This window comes from Podarcis bocagei (assembly GCF_964188305.1).
Source record: "Podarcis bocagei genome assembly, chromosome: 4".
In the NCBI taxonomy this organism is placed as follows: Eukaryota; Metazoa; Chordata; class Lepidosauria; order Squamata; family Lacertidae; genus Podarcis; species Podarcis bocagei.
In genome coordinates, this window is record NC_138128.1 from 99,105,067 (window position 1) to 99,132,526 (window position 27,460).

A 27,460-nucleotide genomic window follows, 5' to 3' on the forward strand; every position below is an offset into this window, starting at 1 on the left:
TGCCAGAAGGCCCTCGGCACTGGACCTCAGTGTCTGGGCAGAACAATGGGGGTGGAGACGCTCCTTCAGATATACTGGACCAAGGCCGTTTAGGGCTTTAAAGGTCAGCACCAACACTTTGAATTGCAATTGGAAACGTACTGGGAGCCAATGTAGGTCTTTCAAGACCGGTGTTATGTGGTCTCGGCGGCCGCTCCCAGTCACCAGTCTAGCTGCTGCATTCTGGATTTGTTGTAGTTTCCGTGTCACCTTCAAAGGTAGCCCTACATAGAGCGCATTGCAGTATTCCAAGCGAGAGATAACCAGAGCATGCACCACTCTGGCGAGACAGTCCGCGGGCAGGTAGGGTCTCAGCCTGTGTACCAGGTGGATCTGGTAGACAGCTGCCATGGACACAGAATTGACCTTCGCCTCCATGGACAGCTGTGAGTCCAAAATGACTCCCAGGCTGCGCACCTGGTCCTTCAGGGGCACAGTTACCCCATTCAGGACCAGGGAGTCCTCCACAGGGAAAGAGCACATCTAGCTGGCTACCTTTGAGGTCAGTCACCTTCTCTTCCCTCTTAGCCAGTGGTGAGGAAAGAAAGTTGAAGGAAGGTAGTGTATTGGCAGCAGGGGGAAATGGCAGAGGAAATGTTGTTTCTTCCTTTGCCCTGTTTCCACTTTCTTGTTGGCCCTCTCTTGAATGCATAATGATTCTGTTAGTGTGAAAGGTTACATTAGAACAGTTCCCCAGCTTTCTTGTTTAGTACCGTAGTCCTAAAGTTAGCTTTTCAGTTACTCATTTGATTTTCCTGTTCCTGGCAGAAACTCATAAAGAGTGCTTTCCCTTCAAATACTCTAAAAGTTGTATGTGGTACAATATATGAATTTTGCGGTTTTAGCTGGAATGCCATTTGAGACAACATGTTGATTTACTTCATACGGGTTCTATAGTAGAGAATTTTTCTCTCTTTTGCTGTTTCCTTATTGTTGGTAGGAGAGTGCATGCTCTTTTAGTGGGATACGGTTTTAAATATCAGACAAATAGTTCTCGGGGTTTTAATTAGTATACAATTTATTTACACTAAGCATATAAAAACTTACCCAGATTCCTTGAAAGAATTTCTTGTTTTCAATAAACCACCCCATGTGCCTCTTCCTCCCTCCTTCTCCTGCTCTCTTTATGTCTGTGATCTTGCTAATTTGTTTGAAGGAATAATTGACACCATATGGCAAGAGCTTTCACCCTTTCCCACATATTCTTGCTGCATCCCAGATTGCATTATTTAACCCTCCCCTTACAACTTTTTTTTATTACTTTCTTAGATTTGGTTCCTCTCATATTCAAATATATTCTACCATTTTCTCTAGCCTCAGAAATCCTTTTCTCATCTTTTAATGCCTATCAAACTGTCCTTCTTTCATAGTTGTGTCACTTTTCTTTGTGTTTGCTTATTACATTCTTCCAGAAGTTTCCAAGCATTCTTCCAAGTGTTGCCCAACTTTATTTATTTTATTTTATTCTTTTTATAAATGGCTTCCCATAAAATAGCTCAAAGTAATTTCACAGTAAAAACATCAGCTGTTAAAAACAATTCCATATATACAGAAAATTAAATACAATTCAAAATATTAAAAACAATTTCAAATCCAACACAGATGCAGACTGGGATGAATATCTACACTAAAACGGATTGTTTTAAAAGGGAGGTCCTAAGTAGGAACCAAAAGGCAACAGAGGTGGTACCTGCCTGTTAGTTAATGGGAGGGAGTTTCAAAGAGCAGGTGCCATCACCCTAAAGGCCTGATTCCTGTATTGACCTCTTGATAAGATCATATAGATTGGGTATATAAGGGGTGAGAAAGTCCTTTAGGTATCCTGGTCCCAAGCTGTGTATGACTTTGTACACCAGAAACAAAATATTGAACTTAGCTCAGCTGAACTGGCAGCAAGCCCAATTCTTTCAGCACTTGTGTAGCATGGTGATACTAGTCTGCCCCAGTGAGCAATTCACCTGCTGAATTCTGCACTAGCTGCTGCTTCTCAACCAAACGGAAGGGCAAACTTACACAGAGCACATTGAGGTAATCTAGTTACCAGCAGCGGTCTGATAATCCAGGTCCAGAAATGGCCGTAGCTGTCTCACCAGCTGATGCTGGTCAAAGGCACTCCTAGCCACTGAGGTCACCTGGGCCTCTAGGGACAGAGATGGATCCAGGAGGACCTGCAAACTATGAACAACTGAGCAATAACCCAGACTTGGGAACCACCCACCCGCACACCTCTGTCTTGTCAGCATTCAGAGGTAGTTTGTTCTTCCTCATCCAACCCACCACAGTCCAGGCAACAGGTACATGGCTTGCAAGCATGACCTCTCCTGCTTCACATCTTAGAGGTAGATAGCATCACTCTACTGATGACTCTTTGCTCCCAACCCCCTAATGGCTTCATATTGCTGACAAGGTGGCAGACCATGGCAACAATCATCTAATACTATTCTCTGAAACTGATATAAGATCTGTAAAATCTTGCCTCCAGTAACCATCTCACCAAGATCAAAGACCATTGGGAGATCGAGTAAGGACAACAGGGTCACGCTCCTCCTTTCCTTCTCCCAATAAAGGCCATCCATCAGGTCAGCCAAAGCCAATTCAGTCCCATAATCAGGCCTGAACCCAGAATGTTGGGGGTTGAAATACGCAAGAGTCCCTGCAGCTGCCCCACCACAACTCTCTTAGTCACCTGAAAGGGGGTATTTGCCACCAGGTGGTACTTGTCGCAAAGCAGTGGGCCCAGGCTTTCATGCCTTGTCTCCTGCCATCTCCTGCGTTTCAAAATCTAAGTATTGTTTGCTTTTAAAGGCAATATGCACAACTTCTCAGAAGTATCTCCCTACCTATTCTCATTTTTTTACTAAATCCCCCTCTCAACTTTTTTGGATAGTGCCATTTCTTTAGGTACTCATTTCCATACCATAATCATAAAATGGCATTTATTTTAATAGTAATTAACTGTAGGTTAGCGATGTACTTCAGAAACAGCACCAGTAAATGGCCTCCATATAAGGATTGTAGAGAAGATTTCTCATGTAGTACATCCCATAGTTACTCTCTTAAAAATCCTCTACATGTCTATAGTCAGAAGCAGTGATGTGGAGAGGTAAATTATCCAGCGCTTTATTTTGTTGTTGAAAAAAAATCTGTTTCAAAAGTCCATTAGTAACAACGAATGGGGCAGATTGCAAATGCAGTACTAAACAAGTACAGTGGTGCCTCGCAAGACGAAAAGAATCTGTTCTGTGATTCTCTTCGTCTAGCGGTTTTTTCGTCTTGCGAAGCAAGCCCGTTGACGGATTAGTGGATTAGCGCTTTTAGCGGCTTTTAGCGGCTTTTAGCGGCTTATCAGCTTATCGGATCAGCTGATAAGTGGCTTAGCGGCTTAGAAAAAGGGGGGAAGGGAAAAAACCCAGCAGGAACTCGCAAGACATTGTCGTCTTGCGAAGCAAGCCCATAGGAAATTCGTTTTGCGAAGCACCTCCAAAACGGAAAACTCTTTCGTCTAGCGAGTTTTCCGTCTTGCGAGGCATTCGTCTTGCGGGGCACCACTGTATGGCAGTTTCAATGTTTTTACCTTTGCCTGAATTTGCCCAGGGATTTCCCCCCAGAAAATATCCCAATTGATTTTTTTCTAGAAAACCCACATCACTGGTCAGAAGCAAGTCCCATTGAGTTCAGTGGAGGGTATACCAAGTAAGGTAGTATACTCTAGTCAATTTTCTTAGAAAATGACTTGTCAGACCACTATAAATGTAATATTGGATATGGAAAGCTGTTATCCTCATCACATGTACTTGGAAGTAACTTGTATTGAAATCAGTGACACCTTCTTTTAAGTAAATTGGTCTAGTTTCAAAATGGAGGTATATTTTTGAGCCAAGACAGTTTTTCTCCCGTGTGTGCGCGTATACACCCACACCCACCTTTTTCCTTCCTATTAATATTGGTGCTGGGTTGTAGTATTTATTTGATATTTTAATGTTTAATTTAATTGCTAGCTTTTATTATTCAATGATGCTTAGATATAACAGTTTATAGGTTATTTAATAAGGTGTATTCATTTTCAATGTTAATGTAAATTTCCCAGACATCAGCCGAGTGTTTAAACACAGAACTGTCAATGAGATGCTTAAAATGCAATCTAAGACAGTTACACTCTCTTTACCGTATCACTCACTTCAGTATTCTAAAAGGTTGAAATGAGAAAGTGAAAGCCTTAAGTGAGCATTTATATGGTTGCCAGTGCTCTTACAGAATACTAAAATCTGTTCAATAAAATATCTGCAGAAAAACAGAGCACAAACTGCTGTTAGGAGCTTGTGTATATGTCTCACTGAGGTTAGTTTATCATTTGTACTATTTATTTTCACACATAGCGTAGGAAAGGCTACAAAAGCATAGCCGTGTAAAATGATTAGGCTCGGTTCTAGAACTGATGCTCCTTGCAGCAATTAAAGCCAACAAAAGAAGGAACAAGTCTATGTGGAATCTAGAGCAGATCAGAAATGTTGTGCACACAGACCGAGAGTAAACACTGGTAAACTAGGCTGGTCTAAGGCAGAGGGGAAGCAGCTGCCCCGCTAAACAAGGAGATGCCCCCTGCTTGCACCACCCCCATTGCTGGACTTTGGCATTAACATATACTGTTACTTTTATTTCAGAGATCTAAACATGCGTTACACAGCTTGTGTGTGTGTGTGTGTGTGTGTGTGAGAGAGAGAGAGAGAGAGAGAGAGAGAGAGAGAGAGAGATAATGAAGTGAAAGGAAAGAAAAAATATTTGAAACAGTGATACAACACAAATTATAGGTATACAAGTAATGCAGTTATCCCAACTAATGTGAAATTACTTACATGACATGATAATTTTTAAAAATGCATTCCAAATAGAATTTTATTTATCTGTGCACAATCTGCGTCTAAAAGTAAACCGTTCATATATTGCAATAGTTGTCATCTCTTCTATCCATTGCTAAAAGAATAGAAAATCCAAGCCATAGAAGAATTCCCAGCTTCCCTCTTCTATCTGTGCTGTCTCTCTAAAATCCTTAGTAAAGGTAAAGGTACCCCTGCCTGTACGGGCCAGTCTTGCCAGACTCTAGGGTTGTGCGCTCATCTCACTCTATAGGCCGGGAGCCAGCGCTGTCCACAGACACTTCCAGGTCACGTGGCCAGTGTGACAAGCTGCATCTGGTGAGCCAGCGCAGCACACGGAACGCCGTTTACCTTCCCGCTGGTAAGCGGTCCCTATTTATCTACTTGCCCCCGTGGGTGCTTTCGAACTGCTAGGTTGGCAGGCGCTGGGACCGAACGACGGGAGCGCACCCCGCCGCGGGGATTTGAACCGCCGGCCATGCGATCGGCAAGTCCTAGGCGCTGAGGTTTTACCCACAGCGCCACCCGTGCCCCTCTGAAAAATCCGCGTCCCTCTAAAATCCTTACTACTTCCCAAAACACCCTCTCCCTTTCTCTGGAAAATAGCAGTGATTGACAGAAGAGAGGAGATAGGTTTGACTCTGTCCTCCCCACTTCATGTGCGTGGGGCACTGACCAGAAGAATGCTGCACTACAAAATCAAAGGACATTTGGCCCATTGGCTGCACAGCTTGCCTGGGAAATGAAGATAAAAGGGAAGCAGCAAGCCTTCTTAGTCTCTTCTCCCTGTATTATCCTGCTGCATGGGCGGGCGGGCAGGCAGTGAGATCTTTCAGGAATGGGGAGGGCTGGTGGTGATGGGGAAGTTCATTTTGTCAAACCATGGATTACATTGGCTTAAAATATTTTTTCTTCAGATTTTGGGGGCAGAACTTGGCTCATTACTGGTTGTTGTTATTATTACTTATTTTATTTATTGACAATTTTACAACACACAAAGTAGAAAAACCCATACAACACAGCTCAAGGAAATATAACATTAAAATGAGCAATAACAAACTAAAAGCAATGATCACTAATAGATAGGAAACATATCTCCCAACCGAACCATAGATTATAACAAATTATAAGATTAAAATTATGAGAGCCAGTGTGGTGTAGTGGTTAAGAGCGGTAGTCATGTAATCTGGGGAACCGGGTTCGCGTCTCCGCTCCTCCACATGCAGCTGCTGGGTGACCTTGGGCCAGTCACACTTCTCTGAAGTCTCTCAGCCCCACTCACCTCACAGAGGGTTTGTTGTGGGGGAGGAAGGGAAAGGAGAATGTTAGCTGCTTTGAGACTCCTTCAGGTAGTCATAAAGTGGGATATCAAATCCAAACTCTTATTCTTCTTCTTATAACAAAACTCCTAGTTGATCTACAGCTAGTTTGGGAGAGCTCACCCATCAGTACTTTGCATCCAACAAAGCAGTAATAGATTTTGGAATGAAGTCCTCTGCCCATGTTGTGCTCTGCTGACCATTCAAAAGTTGTAAACTTTAATGTACAACTGCAGCTGCCCCCGCTTCTCCTGTCACCCTCCGTCCTCTGCCCAAGAGCTTGCAATTAAGCTCTTCCTGCTTTTTATAAAACGTAGGGCTGCTGGGAAGGCTGTGATCAGGAAAGATAGGGTGCCTAAGTGCTAAGGTGACCTTTCTGGTGTAGGTGTAATAAATCAAAGCTGGGAATCATTTTGAGTAATATAAGTACTACAAACGGGTTTTCAGAACCTTGGCAGTATTTTGTTTATTCTTGAAAAACATGATGAACAATAAGGTGAATGGGGCCCTAGAAATGTGGTGATATCCTACTTTTGTTGCTCCAGTAATACGGACCACAGTGTCTCATAATGCTGAAATCCTCGCTATAAAGTGCACAATAGTTTGAAAATTGGAATACTGTGTTTTAGCTGGCACATAACATTTCCCCCCAATCCATTTCATATTCCTTAATTGGTAAAATAAATGTTCAAAATGAATAAACAAAACAATTATCAGCTATAAGCTATAGACAGACACATGCCCATTAGACTGATACCGTCAAATTAAAGAATGAAGTGAATAATAATAATAATAATAATAATAATAATAATAATAATTTATTATTTATACCCCGCCCATCTGGCTGGGCCTCCCTAGCCACTCTGGGCGGCTTCCATAAAAACCCAAAATACAATAAAATATCACACGTTAAAAACTTCCCTGAACAGGGCTGCCTTAAGATGTCTCCTGAATGTCAGGTAGTTGTTTATCGCTTTGACATCTGCTGGAAGGGTGTTCCACAGGGCGGGCGCCACTACCGAGAAGGCCCTCTGCCTGGTTCCCTGTAGCTTTGCTTCTCGCAATGAGGGAACCGCCAGAAGGCCCTCGGCGCTGGACCTCAGCGTCCGGGCAGAATGATGGGGGTGGAGACGCTCCTTCAGGTATACTGGACCGAGGCCGTTTAGGGCTTTAAAGGTCAGCACCAACACTTTGAATTGTGCTCGGAAACATACTGGGAGCCAATGCAGGTCTTTCAAGACCGGTGTTATATGGTCTCGGCGGCCGCTCCCAGTCACCAGTCTAGCTGCCGCATTCTGGATTAGTTGTAGTTTCCGAGTCACCTTCAAAGGTAGCCCCACGTAGAGTGCATTGCAGTAGTCCAAGCGGGAGATAACCAGAGCATGCACCACTCTGGCGAGACAGTCCGCAGGCAGATAGGGTCTCAGAAAACAGAACTCACACTCACAAAGTTACTGGTGAAGAAGTTAGGGATATAGATAATATGCAGTTACACAAAAAAAATCAGAAAAATTGCTAATTATATTTTGCTCTAGTTATAGATGTATATACACCTGCCAACTGAGGATTAAATTTCAAGCATCTGGTGAATTGGACTTTAGTCCCCAAAAGCTTATGCTACAATAAAAACAAGAAATACAGTAGATTTATAAAGATAATTCTAAAACATGTTGGAAGTATGGGCAGTGGAGCTGAGAAGACTCAGAGCTGGTGTCAGGTGAGCTTCTTTGGAGAAGGAATTCTATATATGAGCTTTTACAAATGAGAAAACCCTGTTCCCAGTCACTATTCATCTGCCATCAGATGGTGTATGGACCTGAATGTAGACTTCTGATGATAAATGAGGGACTCAGGCAGGTATCTGTGAAAATGGCAGTCCCTTGGGTCCCTTGACTATATTCTCTACTCGTTCCCAGCCTAACTGGACTCTGGTAACTCTTCAAATGCAACCCCATGTATAACACTTTGTAGTAATCAAGTTGGGAGGTTAACAGGTCACGGGCCACTGTGACCATGCTAGCTGATAAAGGGGTTGCAACTTACGTATCACCCTTACGTGAACCACCAAGCATTGAACCTAATATTTTAGAAGGTTTGCAACTTCATTCAGAATAGATTGAACATCATCTCCCTGGTTAGGTCAAACATCTACAATGTCTCACCTGGACTAAACTTCATTTTATTGGCCCTCATCAAATCCATTATTGCTTTCAGATGTTGTTTCAGCATGTCTACTATCTCACTTGAGTCCCAACAAAAAGGAGCTGGGTGCCATCAGCATAGTGATGGTTCCTCACTCCAAATCTTCATACAATCTTACTCAGCAGCTTCAAATAGATGCTATGGGAGACAAGATGGAACCTTTGGGATCCAACAGCATAAACACCAAGGAGCCAAACTGCGATTTCCCACTACCGCTTTCTGAGCTGGCCAATAATCTACAGTTTCCCCAACCCACATTCTTCTTGGGTTCCTATATTACAAGTGTTCTTCTCTCTCTTATTACACCAAAAACATAGGCAGTATACAGAACACCATAAAGAGAGACAGAAAAAGTTTACATTGAGGGCTTCTTTTAACCTGATCATATTAGGAAATATGTCAAAGGGTAAGAGTTTTCAAATTTTATATATTAGGCTAATCACTGTGCCCTGTTATTTATTAATAATTTGCACTATTTGATTTAGCATCTGAAAAGCTAATTTAGACATGCCTAAATGGGCACCCAGTCAATTTCTTCCTCTTCTTTGAAAGGCAGGCTCTTTTTCTATGTTAAGAACTGGTTTTCAAACTCCTGTAAATTTCAAAACTGGTTTGTCATGCAGTAAAGTACTTCTGCTGCTCAAGAAAAACTTGTCTGTTAGGCAGAGAAACAGTTGCATATTTCTTTACATCCTGGTCTTGGAAATTAATTCGAAATCATTGGAAATAATACACAAGACTTTCTAGTACAGAAGGATTTTCAATATTTGTGGTAATTGCCATGCCATGTCTGTTACGTTATGCTTAAGTGATGGGAAATTGTATGTTATCTTTCTAATTCATAAAAGAAGCCCAAATGCAGAAGCAATTTACCTTGCAAAAGAATGCTTTCAGAGTACTCTGGAATGGCAAAAGTATTCTGCATAATTTAACTTTAGATCATAAGACAGCACTCCACCAACCATCTATACTGGAGTAGCTGTGGATTAGTGTTAGTAGGATTTTAGTGCAGCCACATTTTACTAACTTATTTGATTGGCATATCCCATCCTGCTCACTCCAGTCCAGTGATTTACTTCAGATAGAGTAGCTTCCTCACTTTGAATGGCTTCTCGGTGCATTTGATTAGGAGCATAAGAAGCTGCTGCCTTGTACCAGGACAGAATGTACTTGTCCATTTAGATAAATATTTTCTACTTAGGAAAAGGTATTTCATATCAGCTGTTACTAGTTCCTTTTAGCTGGAGAAGCCAAAGACTGAACATAGGATCTTCTGAATGTGGGATGCAAAGCTCTGCTGCTAATTTAATTTATTTCATTAACCTTGTAGGCTGTACTTCATTTCAAAAGAATCAGAGCCATTTCCAATGTACTATAAAACAATATGTTATACAAAGAAACAACAAACATATAAAACTAAGTTAATTTTAAAACCACCATTGATGACAAACCAGCAGTGGTTTGACACATCTCAAGATCTCAAATTGTCTAGATTCACTAAATTCCTGGGAGAACAGATAGATTTTAACCTAAGGTTACCAGACATCCCCGTTTCCTGGGGACAGTCCCCGGATTTACAAATTTACAAAATTCATTGAAGTTGAAAAGTGTCCCTGGATTCATTGGAAAAAATCTGGTAACCTTATTTTAACCTGATGCCTGAATTCCATCAAAGCTGGGTCATTCTATGCCTACTGAGGGAGAGAGTTCTAGTTGGGGTTTTTATTATGAATAAGGACTGATCCCGTATTGCCACTTGCCGTGCAACAGCTGACAACAAAAGGGTGACCTCTGCCAACCTCAGAGTCCAAATTGGTTGATATAGGAAGAGGTGTGGCCAGGCTATCGTGGTCCGGGAACAACCACAGCTAATACTCAGTCCTAATACACAGTGGAAATAGTCACTCCTTGCAAGTTCAGAACCTCAAGTTCAGCACTGAATCTGACGCTTGAGGGTAAGTGCAACTCTGAGCCTCTTGGGCTCGCTGATCAGAAGGTTGGCAGTTCAAATCCACATGATTGGGTGAGCTGCCATTGCTCTTTCTCAGCTGCTGCTAACCTAGCAGTTTGAAAGCATACCAGTGCAAGTAGATAAATAGGTACCACTGCGGTGGGAAGGTAAACAGTGTTTCTGTCCTCTCTGGCTTCTGTAATGGTGTTCCATTGCACCAGAAGAGGTTTAGTTATGTTGATCATGTCTGTGGACAAATGGTGGCTCCCTTGGCCTGATGTGAGGAGCACTACAACCCCATAGTCACTGTTGACTGGATTTAACTGTCCAGGGGTTCTTTTCCTTTAGCTTTACCATTCACCCAATTTCCAGGCAGGGAAACCACCCGTGCCTCTGTCTTGTGAGGATATGGCTTAAGTTTATTGGCCCTCTTCCAACTCATTACTGCTTCCATGGACCAGTACCTCCCAAGATGTCAAATACTGGGGACCAGGGCTCCAAGCAGGCAACTATTTGTGCATCTGAACATACAGTGGTGCCTCGCAAGACGAAATTAATTCGTTCTGCGAGTTTTTCCGCCTTGCAAATTTTTCGTCTTGCGAAGCAATGCACCCTGGGTATTAACGGTTTTAAGAAAAAGGAAACAAACTTGCAAGACGTTTTCGTCTTGCGAAGCAACTCAAAAAGCCAAAAACTCTTTCGTCTTGCGAGTTTTTCGTCTTGCGAGGTACCACTGTATATAGCTCTGTGAATGAGAACTACTGAACAGCAAGTTCTTCTGTGGTTGAGCAAGCATGAATATTTATCATATTATGGCCTAATATTTAGTTTGGGGAAAATAATCAGGTCATTTTCTGTAATGTAAGGCTTACTGACTTGCCACTAGGTATGGAGAAGCTTGAAAAAAGCTGTGCTGCAAACTCATCAAAAATAGAGTTGTTAATTGAACAGCTGATGGACCTATAACCACAATGATGCAGCTACCTCTATGATAAATGTTGCTGTACATTTAAAGTCATTTGATAATTTGCTTAAGTAACATCCATAGATAGCAGCATGACATAAATACAGTACATTATTTGAAGCAACAACTATATCCAGCTTAAGGGTTTTAGTTTAGTAGATTTAGTAGGTTTAGATGAGCTGGAAATCATTTAGAAATCACAGTGGAAATGGAATTGTTCATGCAAGTTTAGTACAGTGGTACCTCTGGTTACGTATTTAATTCGTTCTGGTGGTCCGTTCTTAACCTGAAACTGTTCTTAACCTGAAGCACCACTTTAGCTAATGGGGCCTCCTGCGCCGCTGCTGCACGATTTCTGTTCTCATCCTGAACCAAAGTTCTTAACCTGAAGTAATATTTCTGGGTTAGTGGAGTCTGTAACCTGAAGCATATGTAGCCTGAGGTACTACTGTATTGAATTTTCTTCTATATTTTATAAGGATACTAGTTTGAAGCTTGTTAACAGCTATAGCACTTGTGTGATATTAGCAGCTCATGTTGGTGTCAACATATATATGAAAAGGAGACAAGTCTTTTCAAACTGCAATTGAACTTATATCTTAAATTTCAAGAAGAGTTTTGAATAAATCTAATTTTATCATAAGGGCAGAAAATCCTGATGTGCAGTAAAGAATAGAGATGAAAGAGGGTGGGCTTTTTTATTTTAAAAAGTACATATGTCCAGGATATATTAAAGCTAGATTTGTTAGCTATCATTTCAAAATCAATATTCATGTAGATGAGTAATTTTGATAGGATTTCAGGGTAGGGGGATCCATTTTAGCTTGTATGGAAAAATAGGTGTCTAGGGGGGAAATGGGTAAGAATGGATATTTACCGAAGTACTATACTAATGTATATTGACAGTTAGGGCCACGTGAGATGTGATAGATGTGTTTTGTGTGTTTAACTATGGAAATGTCATAAACACACTAGGAGCAGGTATTTCAATAGCAAAATATGTACCTGAGTAAGAGGCGCTGAACTTTCTCCACACCTGTTTTTTTACCTTCCAGGTGCTTTTTGTGTAGTTGACCTCACTTCTAGTATGACAACTCAAATGAGGAGAACAGTGCTTGGGGAACAAAGTTGGATCATAAATAGTTGATCAATTGACTAGTCAAATAATGGCCATGCATTTAAACAACGTAAAATATACTTAAAACCTGAACATGTTTGATACTTTTAGTAATGACACAAACAGATTTGTCAGCTATTCTTGTGAAACACTGAAATTTACTTTTAATTTGCAATGAATTATAACTTTTTATTATGGTAAGTAAAATTTCTACAAATGTGCAAAAATTGCTGAACAATTCTTCACTTTGGTTATTATCCCACAAGAAGCAAATATTTAAAGGGTTTGACTTGCCAAGAACTTGAAGAAGTGCAAGCCATATTGCTTTCCTAGGTATAATCACTATGAGTTTCATCTTTGGACTTCCTTTGGAATGATTGGCAACATCGATGGCATAATTTGAATATGCATACTTCATTTTGGGGTTTTTAAAAATAAGTGTAACAATAAATGGGTTTATTGTGTTTTCTCCCTACCATTTAGGCAGCCTACCATATGAATACAAGATTGTGATAGCAGGCAATCATGAACTGACGTTTGACCAAGAGTTCATGGCGGACTTAATCAAGCAGGACTTTTACTACTTTCCCTCTGTATCCAAGCTGAAGCCAGAAAGCTACGAAAATGTGCAGTCTCTCTTAACAAATTGCATATACCTTCAAGATTCAGAAGTGACAGTAAGGGGATTCAGGATATATGGCTCCCCTTGGTAAGTATTTAAAAACTTAACAGAATTGATTAATTCTAAAATTGTTCTCATTTTGATGGTTATACAACAGGAAAAAATGGAAACCCGGTTTTTTTTTACAGCCAGAACTTACTGTGTGGTGAATTCCGGCACCCCTTTGTTGCATTCCGGCACCTTTTTAGTGTTGCTGCCGGAATGGCTCTCATAGCTGCATGCTGGAGCCGGCCTGCAGTAGGTCGCTGCGATCTGGGCAGCAGTGCACCTCTTTTTCTTGGGAGTTCCTGCACCTCTTTTTCTAGAAAAAAAGCACTGTAGAAACCATTCCATATATTTTATAATAAGGTTTCAACAGTTAAATGATTTATAAATTAGATGAATTTATAAGAACTTTTGATCAACTAAAAAGTGTCTTCAATTTATCAGGGAGCAGATTATAAATATTTGAATACAGATCCTTATAAAAACTCTGTATAGCATGGAAGGATATACATATTCTGCCTTCCTTCATACACAAGAGGAGGCATGATAGATGTGTTGAAACCCAGAATAATCCCTGGCATTTTCAGATAGGGCTTTGATCGGAGGCAGGGAAGCCTTTTCCTTACTGGCAGACCCCATCTTACATAAGATCTCCCATAAAAACAAAAGAATGATGATAGGTTGCCACCACACACAGTGAATCTCCTGCCATATCAAAGGACTGTTCAGCTGCCAGAGAAGCTTCTATACCCTACTGCCAAGGGTTCCTCCCTTCAACCCATTTTGAAGTCTATGGGAACCTGAGAGCAAAAGAAGCAGGAAAAGATTGATGTTTTGCCCAGTCATGAGATGTGCTCTGTCTGTAATGGCATTGGTCTCTGTGGCCAATCAGGAATTTACTTTGAGCCTAGTTATTATGGGTGCCATCCTGGGTGCCTTCAGGAGGGATATGAATTGAATAAATAATAATAATAACTAATAGGTAAAGGGAAAGGGACCCCTGACCATGTGGTCCAGTTGCAAACGACTCTGGGGTTACAGCACTCATCTCGCTTTGTTGGCCAAGGGAGCCGGCGTACAGCTTCTGGGTCATGTGGCCAGCAAGACTAAGCCGCTTCTGGTGAACCAGAGCAGCGCATGGAAACGCCGTTTACCTTCCCGCCAGAACGGTACCTATTTATTTACTTGCACTTTGACATGCTTTCCAACTGCTAGGTTGGCAGGAGCAGGGACCGAGCAACGGGCGCTCACGCCGTCGCGGGGATTCGAACAACCGACCTTCTGATCGGTCGAAACTTGGTTCTCGAACTTAATCTGTTCTGGAAGTCTGTTCGACTCCCGAAATGTTCGAAAACCAAGGTGCGGCTTCCGATTGGCACAGGCGCCCTGGAAACAATAGCCAACAGCCACATCAGATGTTCAGCTTGTGAAAACCGTTTGAAAATGGGAATACTTACTTACTTCTGGGTTTTCGCCGTTCAGGAGCCAATTTGTTCGTCAACTAAGCTCTTTGAGAACCAAGATTCCACTGTAACTACTAATCCAGGTTCACAGTGGAGGTGAGAAATCCTGGACGCTCCGGGTGGCGCTGTTGAGCTACTTTGGAGTATGTGGAACTCATCCTATTGGCTATAAGACCTGGAAGACCAGCCCCCTTCATTGCAGGCCTTTTCCCACCTGACCTGGGAGGGCGGGGCCCTGACTAATTCCAGCTACAAAAGTTGAGGCTGCTGAACAAATTCTTGGGCTGGGGTGTTGTTTAGGACGTTTTGTTGCAATGGTGGTGGGAGGTCGTTTCTGTTATTGATAGCAAATTTTTGTATTGCTATTTTAGCTTTCTTATTTATATGGAAATTGTTCAATATGTCCGTGTATATATAGAGAGAGAGCAAGCTGCCTCAAGCATGGTTTTAATTTCAAAAGGCGACATAAAAAAAGAAAGATTGCTTGCTCATGGGTCTGAGGAGAACTCCTGTATGAAATTCTGCAGAGTTGTGTTTGATTCCAACGTTTTATGGTGTGAGTCAATGGCTACATAAGAAATTTGAGACAGGTAGCCCTGATAGTTACAATGAACAAATAAGAGTCTTCAGACACCTTTAAGACCAAAAGATTTATTATAGGATAAGCCTTTATAGTCTACAGCCCGTGTCATCAGAAATGTGAAATATTATTCTTGGAGCCAAAGTTGGCATGATGCCAGAGATGTATGTGAAATACATCTCCCCAAATCATCACTTTTGTCTTACTCTTTTGATTAAAAGCAGCTGCAGGTTATGGAGAGCCAACGTGGAAAAGGGAGGGATATCCAACTCTTCCCTTTATGTTGACACCCTGATGCAAATCCCCATTCCAAAGCCAGTATTAGTTGTGGAATGGAAAACATGCAGAAAATGTATTTCCCTGTGTTTTTTCCCAGTGTTGATAGAGGGTGTGAATTAAGGAATTAAGCTTATTGAGGGCCAATGTTTTTAAAAAAACATTGGAAGAGAAATTGTTTGATATATGTAACAATAGAACATAGTGATGGGGGATCTCAATGGAGTGGTCTCGCTTGATGAAGCATCAAGAGAAGTATAGTGTCCAGATCAAGGGAAGTAATAGACTCCAGACCACACCTGGAGTCCTACGTCCTGTTCTGGGCATCACAATTTAGGAAGGATGTTGACAAACTGGAATGTGTGCAGAGTAGTTGGATCAAGGGTCTGGATGATCTAGAGTCTGGAAACCAAGGGTTTGGAAACCAAGCCTTATGAGGAATGGTTGAAGGAGCTGGGTATGTTTAGCCTGGAAAAGAGGAAACTGAGAGGAGATATGATAGCCATTTTCAAATATCTTAAGGGCTGTCACATGGAAGATGGAGAAGTCTGTTTTCTCCTGCTCTGGAGGGTAGAACTAGAACCCATGGCTTCAAGTTACAAGAAAGGAGATTCTGAATAAACACCAGGAAAAAATTTCTGACAAGTAAGAGCTGTTCGGCAGTGGAACCTCTTGGGAGGTTATGGTCCCTCTTTCTTTGAAGGTTTTTAAGCAGAGGTTGAATGGCCATCTCTCATTGATGCTTTAGCTGAGATTCCTGCATTGCAGGGGGTTTTACCAAATGACCCTAAATGTCCCTTCCAACTCTACAATTGTATAAGATGTATCCAGCCACGGTGATGCAGGAACTCTTCTTCTTTGCCGATCACTCGTAGCCAAGTAAGATTGTCTTCCATGAACATGGTCTTAACAGTGAGTCTGTAAGTGACTGTGGAGGCCAATTCTGGATCCACAAATCCTTCCACAATGGGGACATAGGTTTCCAGCGGGGCGTTGATCATGGTGAGGGTTTGCCATGCATGCCTTCCTCTTAGCACGTTTCCCCCTTTTGTCCTGAGTTCATGACACCTTTGGTAAAGGCTGTTCTCCAATTGGAGCGCAGGCCAGTGTTTCGCAGTTGTCGGTGTTTGTGCTACAATTTTAAAGATTTGCATTGAGAGAGTCTTTAAACCTCTTTTGTTGACCACCAGCATTACACTTTCCATTTTTAAGTTGGGAATAGAGTACCGTATTTTTCGCCCCATAGGACGCTCCGTCCCATAGGACGCACCTAGTTTTTTTTTTTTGGGGGGGGGGAAATAAAGGGAAAAAAATTTCCCTTTATTTCCCCCCCAAAAGCAGGTCGGGGAAACAGAACCAGGTCGAGGAACAGCGGGATGGCAGCGCTGCGCCTCCCTGCTGTCCCCCGAGCTTGTGGGGCTGGCCGATGTCTGCCCTGCGCGAGGGGCGCTCTGCATCAGGGCGCCCCCCCCCCTGCGGGGCCGGCAGGCTGCTATCCGCAGCATGGGGAGCCTTGCTGGGAACTCCTGCAAGGCTCCCCACGCTGCGGATGTCTGCCTGGCGAGGGGGGCGCTCTGCTTCAGGCCGCCCCTCGCGCCGGGCAGCAGACTGCTATCTGCAGCGTGGGGAGCCTTGCCGGGAACTCCGGCAAGGCTCCCCATGCTGCGGATGTCTGCCTGGCGCGGTGGGCGCTCTGCTTCAGGGCGCCGCGCCCGCCGGGCGGCAGGCTGCTGTCCGCAGCCTAGACATCCCTGCCGGACCTCCCATAGGGCTGCCTAGGCTGCGGATGTGTTCCTGAAGCCTGGAGAGCGAGAGGGGTCGGTGCGCACCGACCCCTCTCACTCTCCAAGCTTCAGCAAAAGCCTGCATTCGCCCCATAGGACGCACCCAGATTTCCCCTTCATTTTTGGAGGGGAAAAAGTGCGTCCTATAGGGCGAAAAATACGGTAGTTGCTTTGGAAGACGATAATTGGGCATCCGAACAACATGACCAGTAGAACAGAACTGATGTTGAAGAATCATTGCTTTGACACTAGTGATCTTTGCTTCTTCCAGTACACTGGCATTAGTTCGCCTATCTTCCCAAGTGATATGTAATTTTTTCAGAGACACTGTTGATGGAATCTTTCAAGGAGTTGGAGATGGTATTTATAAGTGGTCCATGTTTCACAAGCACGCAGTAAGGTTGGTAGTACAATAGCTTTGTAAACAAGTATTTTGGTTTCCCTGCAAATGTCCTGGTGCTCAAACACTCTGCCCTTCAATCGGGAGAAAGCTGCACTTGCAGTGCTCAGGCGATGCTGGATTTTGGCATCAACGTTGGCCCTTGTGGAAAGATAACTGCCCAGGTAGCAGAAGTGATTGACACTTTCCAACGTTACACCATTGAGTTGGTTTTGTGGCACTGCAGAGAGGTTGTTTTGTGCTTGTTGGTGCAGCACTTTGGTTTTTTGGATATTGAGTGAAGGCCAAGCTTTTCTGCAAAGATATTTTGGGTGGTTTGAAGGTCATCCCCCGAGTGTGCACACACGTTGTCATCAGCATACTTATGCTCTATGACGGAAGTTATGGTAACGTTACTCTTTGCTTTCAGCCTACTCAGATTAAAGAGCTTTCCGTCTCTTCAATATATGATTTCTACTCCGGTGGTGAGTTTCCTTCAACAATGTGTAGGATCGTGGAGATGAAAATAATAAATAGAATTGGGACGATAACACAACCCTGTTTATCACCTGATCCACTGTGAATGGTTCACTGAGAGCCATTGTTATCTGTGATTGTTGCTGTCATATTATCATGGAGGAGCTGAAGGATGTTTACAAATTTATCTGGGCACCAATTTTCATAAGGACAGTCCACAGGGCATTACGATTTACTAAGGCCTTAGTCAGGTCAATAAACACCATATACAGGAGTTGGTTTTGCTCTCTGCATTTTACTTGAAACATTCAAGCGGTGAAAATCATGTCCACTGTCCCCCTAGAAGGTCTAAAACCATTTGGGGATTCAGGAAGGGTAGCCTCAGATATTGTGAGGTGACGGTTTGCTAAGATCCTTGCAAGAATTTTGCTGGCTGCAGCTAATAAAGAGATACCTTGATAGCTTCTGCAATCCATTCTTTCACCTTTTTTTAAAGAGATAATTTTGGCATCCCTAAAGTCTGTTGGGATCTGCTCTCTCTCCCAGATTTTTTTGATTAGCTTGTAAAGTTGTGTAAGTTCAATTCCACCCACTTTGAAGACTTCAACAGGTATCTTATCAGGTTCGCTGGCTTTGTTGTTTTTCATTTGCTTAATAGCTGTACACAACTCTCCCAGTTTTGGAGATACTGCAAGCTCATTTCTAATTTGCTTTTGTGGGATTTGTGAGAAGACCTCAGCAGCTATGGGGGAGTTGTGGTTAAGGAGATGCTGATAATGTTCTTTCCAGTGCAGTGCAATAGCTTCTTTATCTTTTAGAAGTGTGGTACCGTTTGTTTAGCTATGATTTGTTGGCCCATAGATAGTCTTTGTGGCTTTAAAGAAACTCTGTGCATCATGAGTGTTGGCTAAGTGCTGGATCTCTTGAGCTTTTTTTACCCACCAGGTGTTTTTGCGTTCTCTGGTTCTTCTTTGACCCTCAGCCTTAGCGTTGGCATAGAGTTTTTTCTTAGTGGCACAGTTTCTATCTCTTTGCCAGATCTGAAAGGCCTTCCTTTTCTTGTCAATCATGCATTCAGTCTCACTGTCATTCTCAGCAAACCAGTCCTGAGGTATAATCTTCATAGCCATCGTGGAATTGGTGATCTGTCCAGCAGTCATTGGCACTTGGCATAGTTCTGGTAAGGAGCACATCACAGTGATCTTCAGCTCATACAGTTTACAGCTCATACAGATAACCCCACCAAAGTGGATTTTGTTTTTTGTGATTTTGTTTCTACGTGTTCTGTAGGATTGGAATGTCCCAATTTTTCATGAAGAAGATGTGTATTCCACAGTTCCACTGAAGTGCAAAAAAGTACAGAATATGATAATACTGTATGTGAAGAATATTATGTGCTTTGGGGGGATCAACTTCTGTTTTAAAACAATAAGATTTCTAGTACTGCAATATATGGCTGCTAAAATAGAAGTGAAAGCATTTGCAAAACATCTGGTAAAATATCAGAAGCCAGTATTGTGGTTACATAACATTTTCCATTGGTCTGCAGGTAGTACTTTGGTGCCTTGCCAAACTTCTTATCTCATCCCTGGTGAAATCAGGAAAATTTGTTTTATTTATACAGGTTGCAGAATGCAGTTTTTTCTTTGCCATTTTGGTAGTTTTAGTACAGCATACAGGGAATACTGGGTGTGCATAAGGTGTATACTTATATTGGAAGTTCAATAAACCCACAGTAAACTTTGTTACAATTTTAACCTTTTAAAGAAAATACCGAGGTGTCTGGTGTCTGGTGTCTGGTTTACGGTTCTATATTGTTGTTCTTTACAAGTCACATAAGTCTGGTATATAGGAAACAAGTTGTCAGACCTAATGCACATACCTCAGTGTGAATTTTCACAGTGTGAGTAAACTGTGAAATATATTGCAATTTTTTTCTAAATGAAAATTGGCATTCACCAGCTTGATGCTTGTATTGGTGTTAATCCTCCCCACCTGCTGATTGTTGTGCATTTATCTAAATTTAAAACCACATTTCACTTGAAATGCACCCATTTATCTCCAATAGCCAAATGGTTTTGTATTTTCTGCCTATCCACCTGCTGTTTTCAGTTTGATCTTCCAAGTTAATTCTGTGTCTGTTATACATACAGCCAATACAAAAACTAAGATTGGCTTCTAAAATTACGAAGTAAATAACTACCATTCCCAATAGTATTTTTTTCTGTGGCATACCACTTTTGGCACCTATTACTAATTTGTAAATCTAATGTAAACATAGTAATTATCCTTTGACAATATTTCTGGACTCTTTCTTGGTATCTTCACAGTCGAAAGATGTAGATTCAAAAAAGACCTGCATTGCAGGTACAAGGAAGGAAAAGTAGTGGTGTTCTTAAATAATATATTCTGCACTGCGGAAACAGTAGATGATGTTATACAATAGCAAACACTTCCACAAATTGCAGAGAGATCCTGCTGAAGCAGAACCTTGCTCTTTCTAGTGGCAGCTGCTGTGCCCAAATGGCTAAATGAACTGGACTTCCCTCCTCCTGACAGGTTCTGTTCAGTGTATTGCTGTCATTGCCCAAACAAATAGATATTGCTTAATCAGTAATACTTAATCTTTGGAATAAGAATGGGGTAAGATGACTCAGGTCATTGTTTTCTGGAAGCTCCTCACCCCTCTTGATTTATCCTCATCTGGACTACCAGGCAAAGGGCAAGTGCTAGGAAGAGGTTTTCAAACACCTGCCTCTTCTTACTGTATGAAGGAGATTGCTGCCTCTTTCCAGAGGCTGATTTGGATGAGTCATTAGGCAGTGTGTTAAGGAATAGTAAATTGTTCCCTTGTAGGTTTTCATATATAGGATTGTAGTCTTCCACCATATAACTATGGTTTCATTGTTGCTTTCCAAAAGTGATTATGGAAGTTAGTCATCCTCATAAAGCCTCAAAAGATCAGAATTATAATGTGGTGGGTTGATGCAAAGATATACCTTGCATTTCTCTTATGTGCTATCCATTCTTCTCAGAAGGAAATGAGCTTTCACCAAATAAAATATTTTAAGAGGTGAGAAAACAATTGAACACTCTGTTCCTTGATAAGATTGATGTAGAGTTTCTTCTAAATTTGCTGACTGAACAGGTTATTTGATGAGGAAAAGTGTGCAATTATTCCATTGCACAAGTGAGGTTCAAATAGGCTGTCAAAGAAAACTGGATTCAGATCTTTACTCCTCCTCCCAGTTGATAGATGTGATTACTCCTTTTTTAATTGGGTTGCACAAACATCATCCCAACAGTTGCACAAGAGCACATCTGGATAAGGCATCTGGTCTTTTGCCTATGTTTTCCCAGCTGTTACTGTGCTCTTTCACATATACAGTATAATTAGCGAGCTTGCTAATCACATTTATCGGCCAGCAGCACAACCTCAGAATTTGAAAAAGTGTTCCTGTGATCACTGAAATTGACATCCAATAACTGATCACCAGGTTGCGAACCAGGATTGCTCATGGAATTTAGAACTCCAGATTGCCTGGAATGATTCACATGATCATAAACACAATGTTTGAACCTTGTGTTAGGATAATCTGTTAGGATTGTGTTAGGATAATCTGATCACTACAGTCTCTATATTACTTACAGCAACTACCAGTCCACAGTGTCACCTCATATTCCAGTTATTTCATTCATTCCTCTTCTACTGATGATACTTCTCAGAGCTTCTTTCATTGTTCATTAAACGTTTCTCCATAAGTAAAATACAATGCATAAGTAAAATACTATGTGTCAGGGGTTTAGGTGCAGAGGCACGGGCAAGGGAGGAAACAGAGAGCGAAGGGGAGGAGACAGAGGAAAGGATGAGTGATGACGACGACCCGAGATCTCCCAGTCTTTCCAGTGAATCAGAGGATTCACAGAAAGGAGCACCAGTGGCCAGGGCAAGGGGGGCGTCTAGGGAGGCACCCCAGGAAGATAGAGCCAGAGGAGACTCAGGGGGGAGCAGCTGGAAATCGGGACCAGCGTCACCGCCAGGAAGCAGGGAAGAGGAAAGGAGCCAGGAGGGAAGCGCTGGCAGCTCACCACAGGAGGGAGGGCAGGAGTCAGGAGTGGCCACACCTCCATCGGGGAGCGAAGAAACGGTTAAGAGGAAAGTGGAAGGTTGGGCGCGCGCGCCAAGTTCAAATGCAGAGGAAGGCGGCGCAGTGAGCAGCCCCGAAAGGGAACCGGGTCCTAAAGCCCGGCGCAAGGAGGCAGAAGGGTCTGGGTCAGCGTCAGAAGAATCCCGGAAGGAAGAAGCCCCGGGGGGTAGAGGGACCCAGAGGAGGACAGTCAGGAGGAAAAGGTGGAGCAAGGCTAGGATATTAAGTTGGTGCGCACGGGGCGGAGACTCAGACGGAGCCTCGCCGATCTAGCTAGTAGACGTAGAGTTGCAGACAGCAGCGTGAGAATGGAAACTGTAATTCAATAAAGACTTTTACTTAATGACCGCTGGCTAGCGTGATCCTCTGTGAGCTAGGATCTTGAAGCAGCTCTGACAGTAGGCTCCGTCTCTACATTGTGGGCATCTGCAGCCTCGAGGAGAGGAGAGAAACAGGCGCCCACTAGCGAGCTCACGAACGGCAGGAGACATGACGGCTGAGCAGCAGATAGAGGACCTCAGAAAAGCAGTGGCACAACTGAACGCCGAGGTTCTCGCATCCAGGAAGAGAGAGGACGAGGCAGCTGCCGCCTGCAGGGATCTCCAGGTCAGGTTAGACGTACTGGCAAAGCAACCACCCCGGCAGGAGGGAATTGGGTTGGCGAGACGGACAGGCGGGCTGCTCTCTCACTTCGATGGGAACCTGCAACAGTATCCCAACTTTAGAGCCGACGTACTGTGCGCACTGCAACTGTTGCATAAAGACTTTAGAGATGAACAGGAGAGAGTGGGGTTCATCATGTCCCATCTGCATGGGGAGGCGAAAGCATGGTTGCGCAATTTATGGAGAGATAACGATCCGGCGCTCCAGAATGTGGATGCCTTTATTAAAGCGATGGATGGGTGTTTCTTATCAAGTATTGACATTGATCTTGCACGGAAGGAGGTGCATGGGCTGAGACAAGGGAGGGCCAGCGTCAGACAGTATCATGCACGCTTTTTCGCCTTGGTCAGCGCCCTGGAATGGGACAGAGATTCGGCTCCTGTAAGAGACCTCTTTTGGGAGGGACTGCACAACTCGATTAAAGATGAGATAGCGAGGGGGGAGAGACCCCGAACCACCCAGGAGGTCGTTCAGAGGGCACTGGCCGTGGGGGTGAGGCTGGAAGGACGTCCGTGGAGCAAGGACGAAGGACGTGGAGGGCGCGAACCAGCCGGGGGCCCCTCCTTCTTTCCCAGAGAAGCAGCGCGAACGCAATCCACGCCTCCGCCAGGAGGAGGAGCCGAACCTATGGAGGTTGGAGGTGCAAGGGCTCAGTCAGCAACCAGAGCCCTAGCACCGGCAGCAGTGAAGGCGAAGCCTCCTAGAGGGACCAGGAAGTGTTACGTCTGTGAGCAGCCAGGGCATATGGCGAAAGAGTGTCCCCAGAGGCCCCACAAGCTTACTGCAGCCTCAGCAATGGTGACTGCAGCAACGCAGCAGGGAGGACCACAGCAGGGAAACGACAATGTCTGGCTGGAGGAAGAGGCACTGGGGCCCAGCCAGACGTGTTAGTGACGCAGTCCCCAGAAATTTTACAGCCAGTGAACCCCCTCCCGCCCAAACCAGTAGTGAGGCTCACAGCATCTCTCCAGCTGCCCAATGGAATCACCATGGACGTGCCAATCACCATCGACTCCGGCAGCAACGCGGACTTTATAGGGCAGGAATTTGTCGACAGGCACGCTGTGCAGTTGCTGTCGGCCACACTGCCCCTGCAGGTTGTCACGGTGGATGGCAGGGAGCTGCTAGGGGGGCAAGTGGTGAAGCAGACGCCACCAATGGTGATGCGACTTGGGAATCACAGGGAAGTCATCAGCTTCAACGTCACTCAACTGTCTGACACGCCCATTGTATTGGGTATGAGTTGGCTGGACAAGCACAGCCCAACGATGGCTTGGTTCCAGAGGCAGCTGGTCTTCGGCTCTTCCTTTTGTGCTGAACACTGCATCGTACCCAGGCAGGAAGGAGAGGAAGAGGAGTCACAGCTGCTGCTAGGCACGCTGCAAGCGATTCCCCACAAGTACGCAGAATTTCTGGAAGTTTTCTGCGAGAAGGAGGCGGACAGGCTACCCCCTCACAGACCATATGACTGCAAAATTGACCTGCTGCCGGGGGCGGCGCTGCCTAAAGGGAAGCTGTATTCCATGTCTGAGGACGAACTGCAGGAACTCAAAGACTTCATCGATCATAATTTGGAGCGCGGTTTCATCCGGGAGTCTAAGGCAGTGGGGGGCAGTCCTGTATTCTTTGTTAAGAAGCGAGACACGCCCCAAAAAAGACTCGTAGTGGATTACAGGATTTTGAACAGTGTGACCAAGCCGTCGGACTTCCCCATGCCCCGCATCGACGACCTCCTGGCGAAGGTACGGAAAGGAAAGGTGTTCACCAAGTTGGACCTGCGGGGGGCGTACAACCTCATTCGCATGCGGGAAGGTGATGAGTGGAAGACAGCCATGTTCACGCCACTGGGTACCTACGAATACAGAGTTATGCCTTTTGGACTACAAAATGGCGCTCACGTTTTTCAAGCATTTATGCATCACGTGTTGGCGGGACTTCTCTACAAGACGTGCGTCTGTTTCTTGGATGACATCCTGATCTTTTCGGAGTCGCAGCAAGAACATGACAAGCACGTCAAGGAAGTGCTGGGCAGGCTAAAGCAACACAGGCTCTACGCCAAGCTGGAGAAGTGCCAATTTGACGTGCCGGAGGTGGATTTTCTGGGCTACAAGCTGTCTGCCAAGGGGCTTGCCATGGACAGCGCCAAGGTTCGAGCGGTGTTGGATTGGAAGAGCCCACGCAACCGGAAGGAGGTCCAACGGTTTGTCGGCTTTGCGAACTTCTATCGCAAGTTTATCAAGGGCTTCGCGATGCAGACGGCGGCCATCACTGACACCCTTAGCTCCAAGAAGAAGAAGTTCATCTGGACAGAGCAGGCGGAGCAGTCCTTTCAGGCCCTCAAGCGTCTCTTCGCGTCGGAAGAGCAGCTGCTTCATGTCAACCCCAGCATGCCGATGAGGGTGGAGACAGACGCTTCGGACAGAGCAGTGGGGGCGGTCCTGCTGCAGAAGGACCCGCAGGGCGTGTGGCGGCCGGGAGCGTTTTACTCCAGGAAGCTCAGCAAGTCCGAGCAGAACTACACCATATGGGACAGGGAGTTGCTGGCCATTCATGCAGCGTTCAAGGCGTGGAGGCACTTTCTGATCGGCGCCAAGCACACGGTGCAGGTTTGCACGGACCACAAGAATCTGGAACACTGGCGCACGGCACAGTTCCTGAACCAGAGGCAGATACGTTGGGCTGAGTTCTTTGCGGACTTCGACTTCCGAATAGAGTATGTCCCGGGGGACACCAACATCATGGCAGACGCTCTCTCCCGCAAGCCACAGTATCTGGAGGACGCAACACCAGCGGCCGCCATGCACATCTTTGCACCGACAGTGTGGGCGTGCGCCGCGGCGACCGTGGACCTAGAGGCGGTGCGGCGAGCGTTGCAGGGGGACTCCTTCGCACAAACGAAGATGGCAGAGGTGCGAGGGGGCAAGGCAGCGGCCGACGGTTTCCAGCTACGAGATGGCTTGCTCATCCGTAAAGGGGCCATCTACGTGCCGGGTGACGAACTTCGAGCCAAGGTGCTACAGCAGCTGCACGACGCACCCACGGCCGGGCACTTTGGCAAGGAGAAGACGGTGGAATTAGTAGCCAGGGATTTCTGGTGGCCTGGAATGAGAGGGGAGGTCGCAGACTACGTAGCGAGGTGTGACACCTGCCAGAGGGCAAAGCCGGTGCACAAACCGCCGGCTGGACTGTTGGAGCCGCTGCAAACTCCGGTCGAACCTTGGGAAAGGGTGGCTCTGGACTTTGTCACGGATCTGCCCAGCTCAAGGGGCAAGACGGCAGTGTTGGTGGTGGTGGACCTGTTCTCCAAGATGGCGCATTTCATTCCGTGTGCTAAGGTGGCCACGGCGGAGCAAACCGCCAAACTGTTCATAGACCACGTGTTCAAGGTTCACGGTCTGCCACGGTCTATTCTGTCCGACCGCGGGCGGCAGTTCATCTCGAACTTCTGGCAGAAACTGATGGGCTTCCTAAACGTCAAGATCAATCTGGCGTCGGCGAGACACCCGCAGACCAACGGGCAAGCGGAGCGAGCCAATGCCATCATGCAGCAGTACCTGAGATGTTATGCAAACCAACAGCCTGCGACGTGGGTGGATTACCTGCCGCTTGCAGAGTTTGCCTACAACAACACGAAGCACGTATCCACGGGCGTCACGCCGTTCTTCGCCAACAACGGGCGGCACCCTAGAACCTTTCCGGGACTGGAATGCAGGGGAGAAGGGGAGCCGCAGTCAGCAGATGCGTTCGCGTCGGAGCTGCAGGAAGTCCACGATCAGCTGCGGCGCCACCTGGAGCTGGCTAAACACGCATACAAGGTACAAGCGGACAAACACAGAAGGGTTGGCGAAGAGCTCCACGTGGGAGACTGGGTCTGGTTAGCAGCCCACGCAGTGCCGGCCAGGTCGTTGGCCAAGAAGAAACTAGGGCATAAACAACTGGGGCCCTACCAAGTCGAAGAGCAGGTCAACCCGGTGGCTTTCAGGCTGGCGCTTCCGGAGGGTTCCAGAATGCATCCGGTGTTCCACAGATCGGTGCTCACTCCCTACAAGGCACCGCACAGGTTCCAGGAACCCGGAACGGCGCCGAGTCCGCTCAGAGAAGGAACGGGGCACGCGGGAGTGGCACAGGAGGAGCGCATCAACGAAGTCACGGAGATTTTGGACTCCAGATGGGGGGAAGAGGGAGTAGAATACTTTCTCGCCAGGGAGGGCACCCCGGCCAGTGCGAACAGCTGGGTGCCGGGCTACGCTTTAGACGAACCTCTGCTCAAAGACGAGTTTCATGCCCTCTTCCCACATAGACCTATGCCAGCAGACTTTTTCGACGACTGGCTTTTCACGCCCACGCTTTCGGACAGCACGTTCAGGGGGTTCGACTCGGACGAGGAACCAACACGAGACGTCCGTTCCCCGGAGGGGTCACCCTCGGGATCTGTCTCAGAACCCTCGTATTGGTGGGACGATAGGCCGGAGGAGCAGTTCCGCAGGAAGTGGCTGGACTGTTCCGGCCGAGCAACGCCGCCTGGAGGAAGTGCGGGAGAGACGGACATGGACATTT

General features: G+C 45.1%; 1 protein-coding gene across 5 annotated transcripts in view; it reads left to right on the top strand.

Moving 5' to 3' along the window:
* Nucleotides 1–27,460, top strand: part of MPPED1 (metallophosphoesterase domain containing 1) — a 91,838-nt gene that overhangs the window by 26,175 nt on the left and 38,203 nt on the right. For all 5 annotated transcript variants that reach the window (XM_081191876.1, XM_081191877.1, XM_081191878.1 and 2 more), the window contains exon 5: nt 12,950–13,175. In XM_081191876.1, coding sequence (XP_081048002.1) covers nt 12,950–13,175 — 226 coding nt within the window. The remainder of the gene's footprint in view (nt 1–12,949; nt 13,176–27,460) is intronic.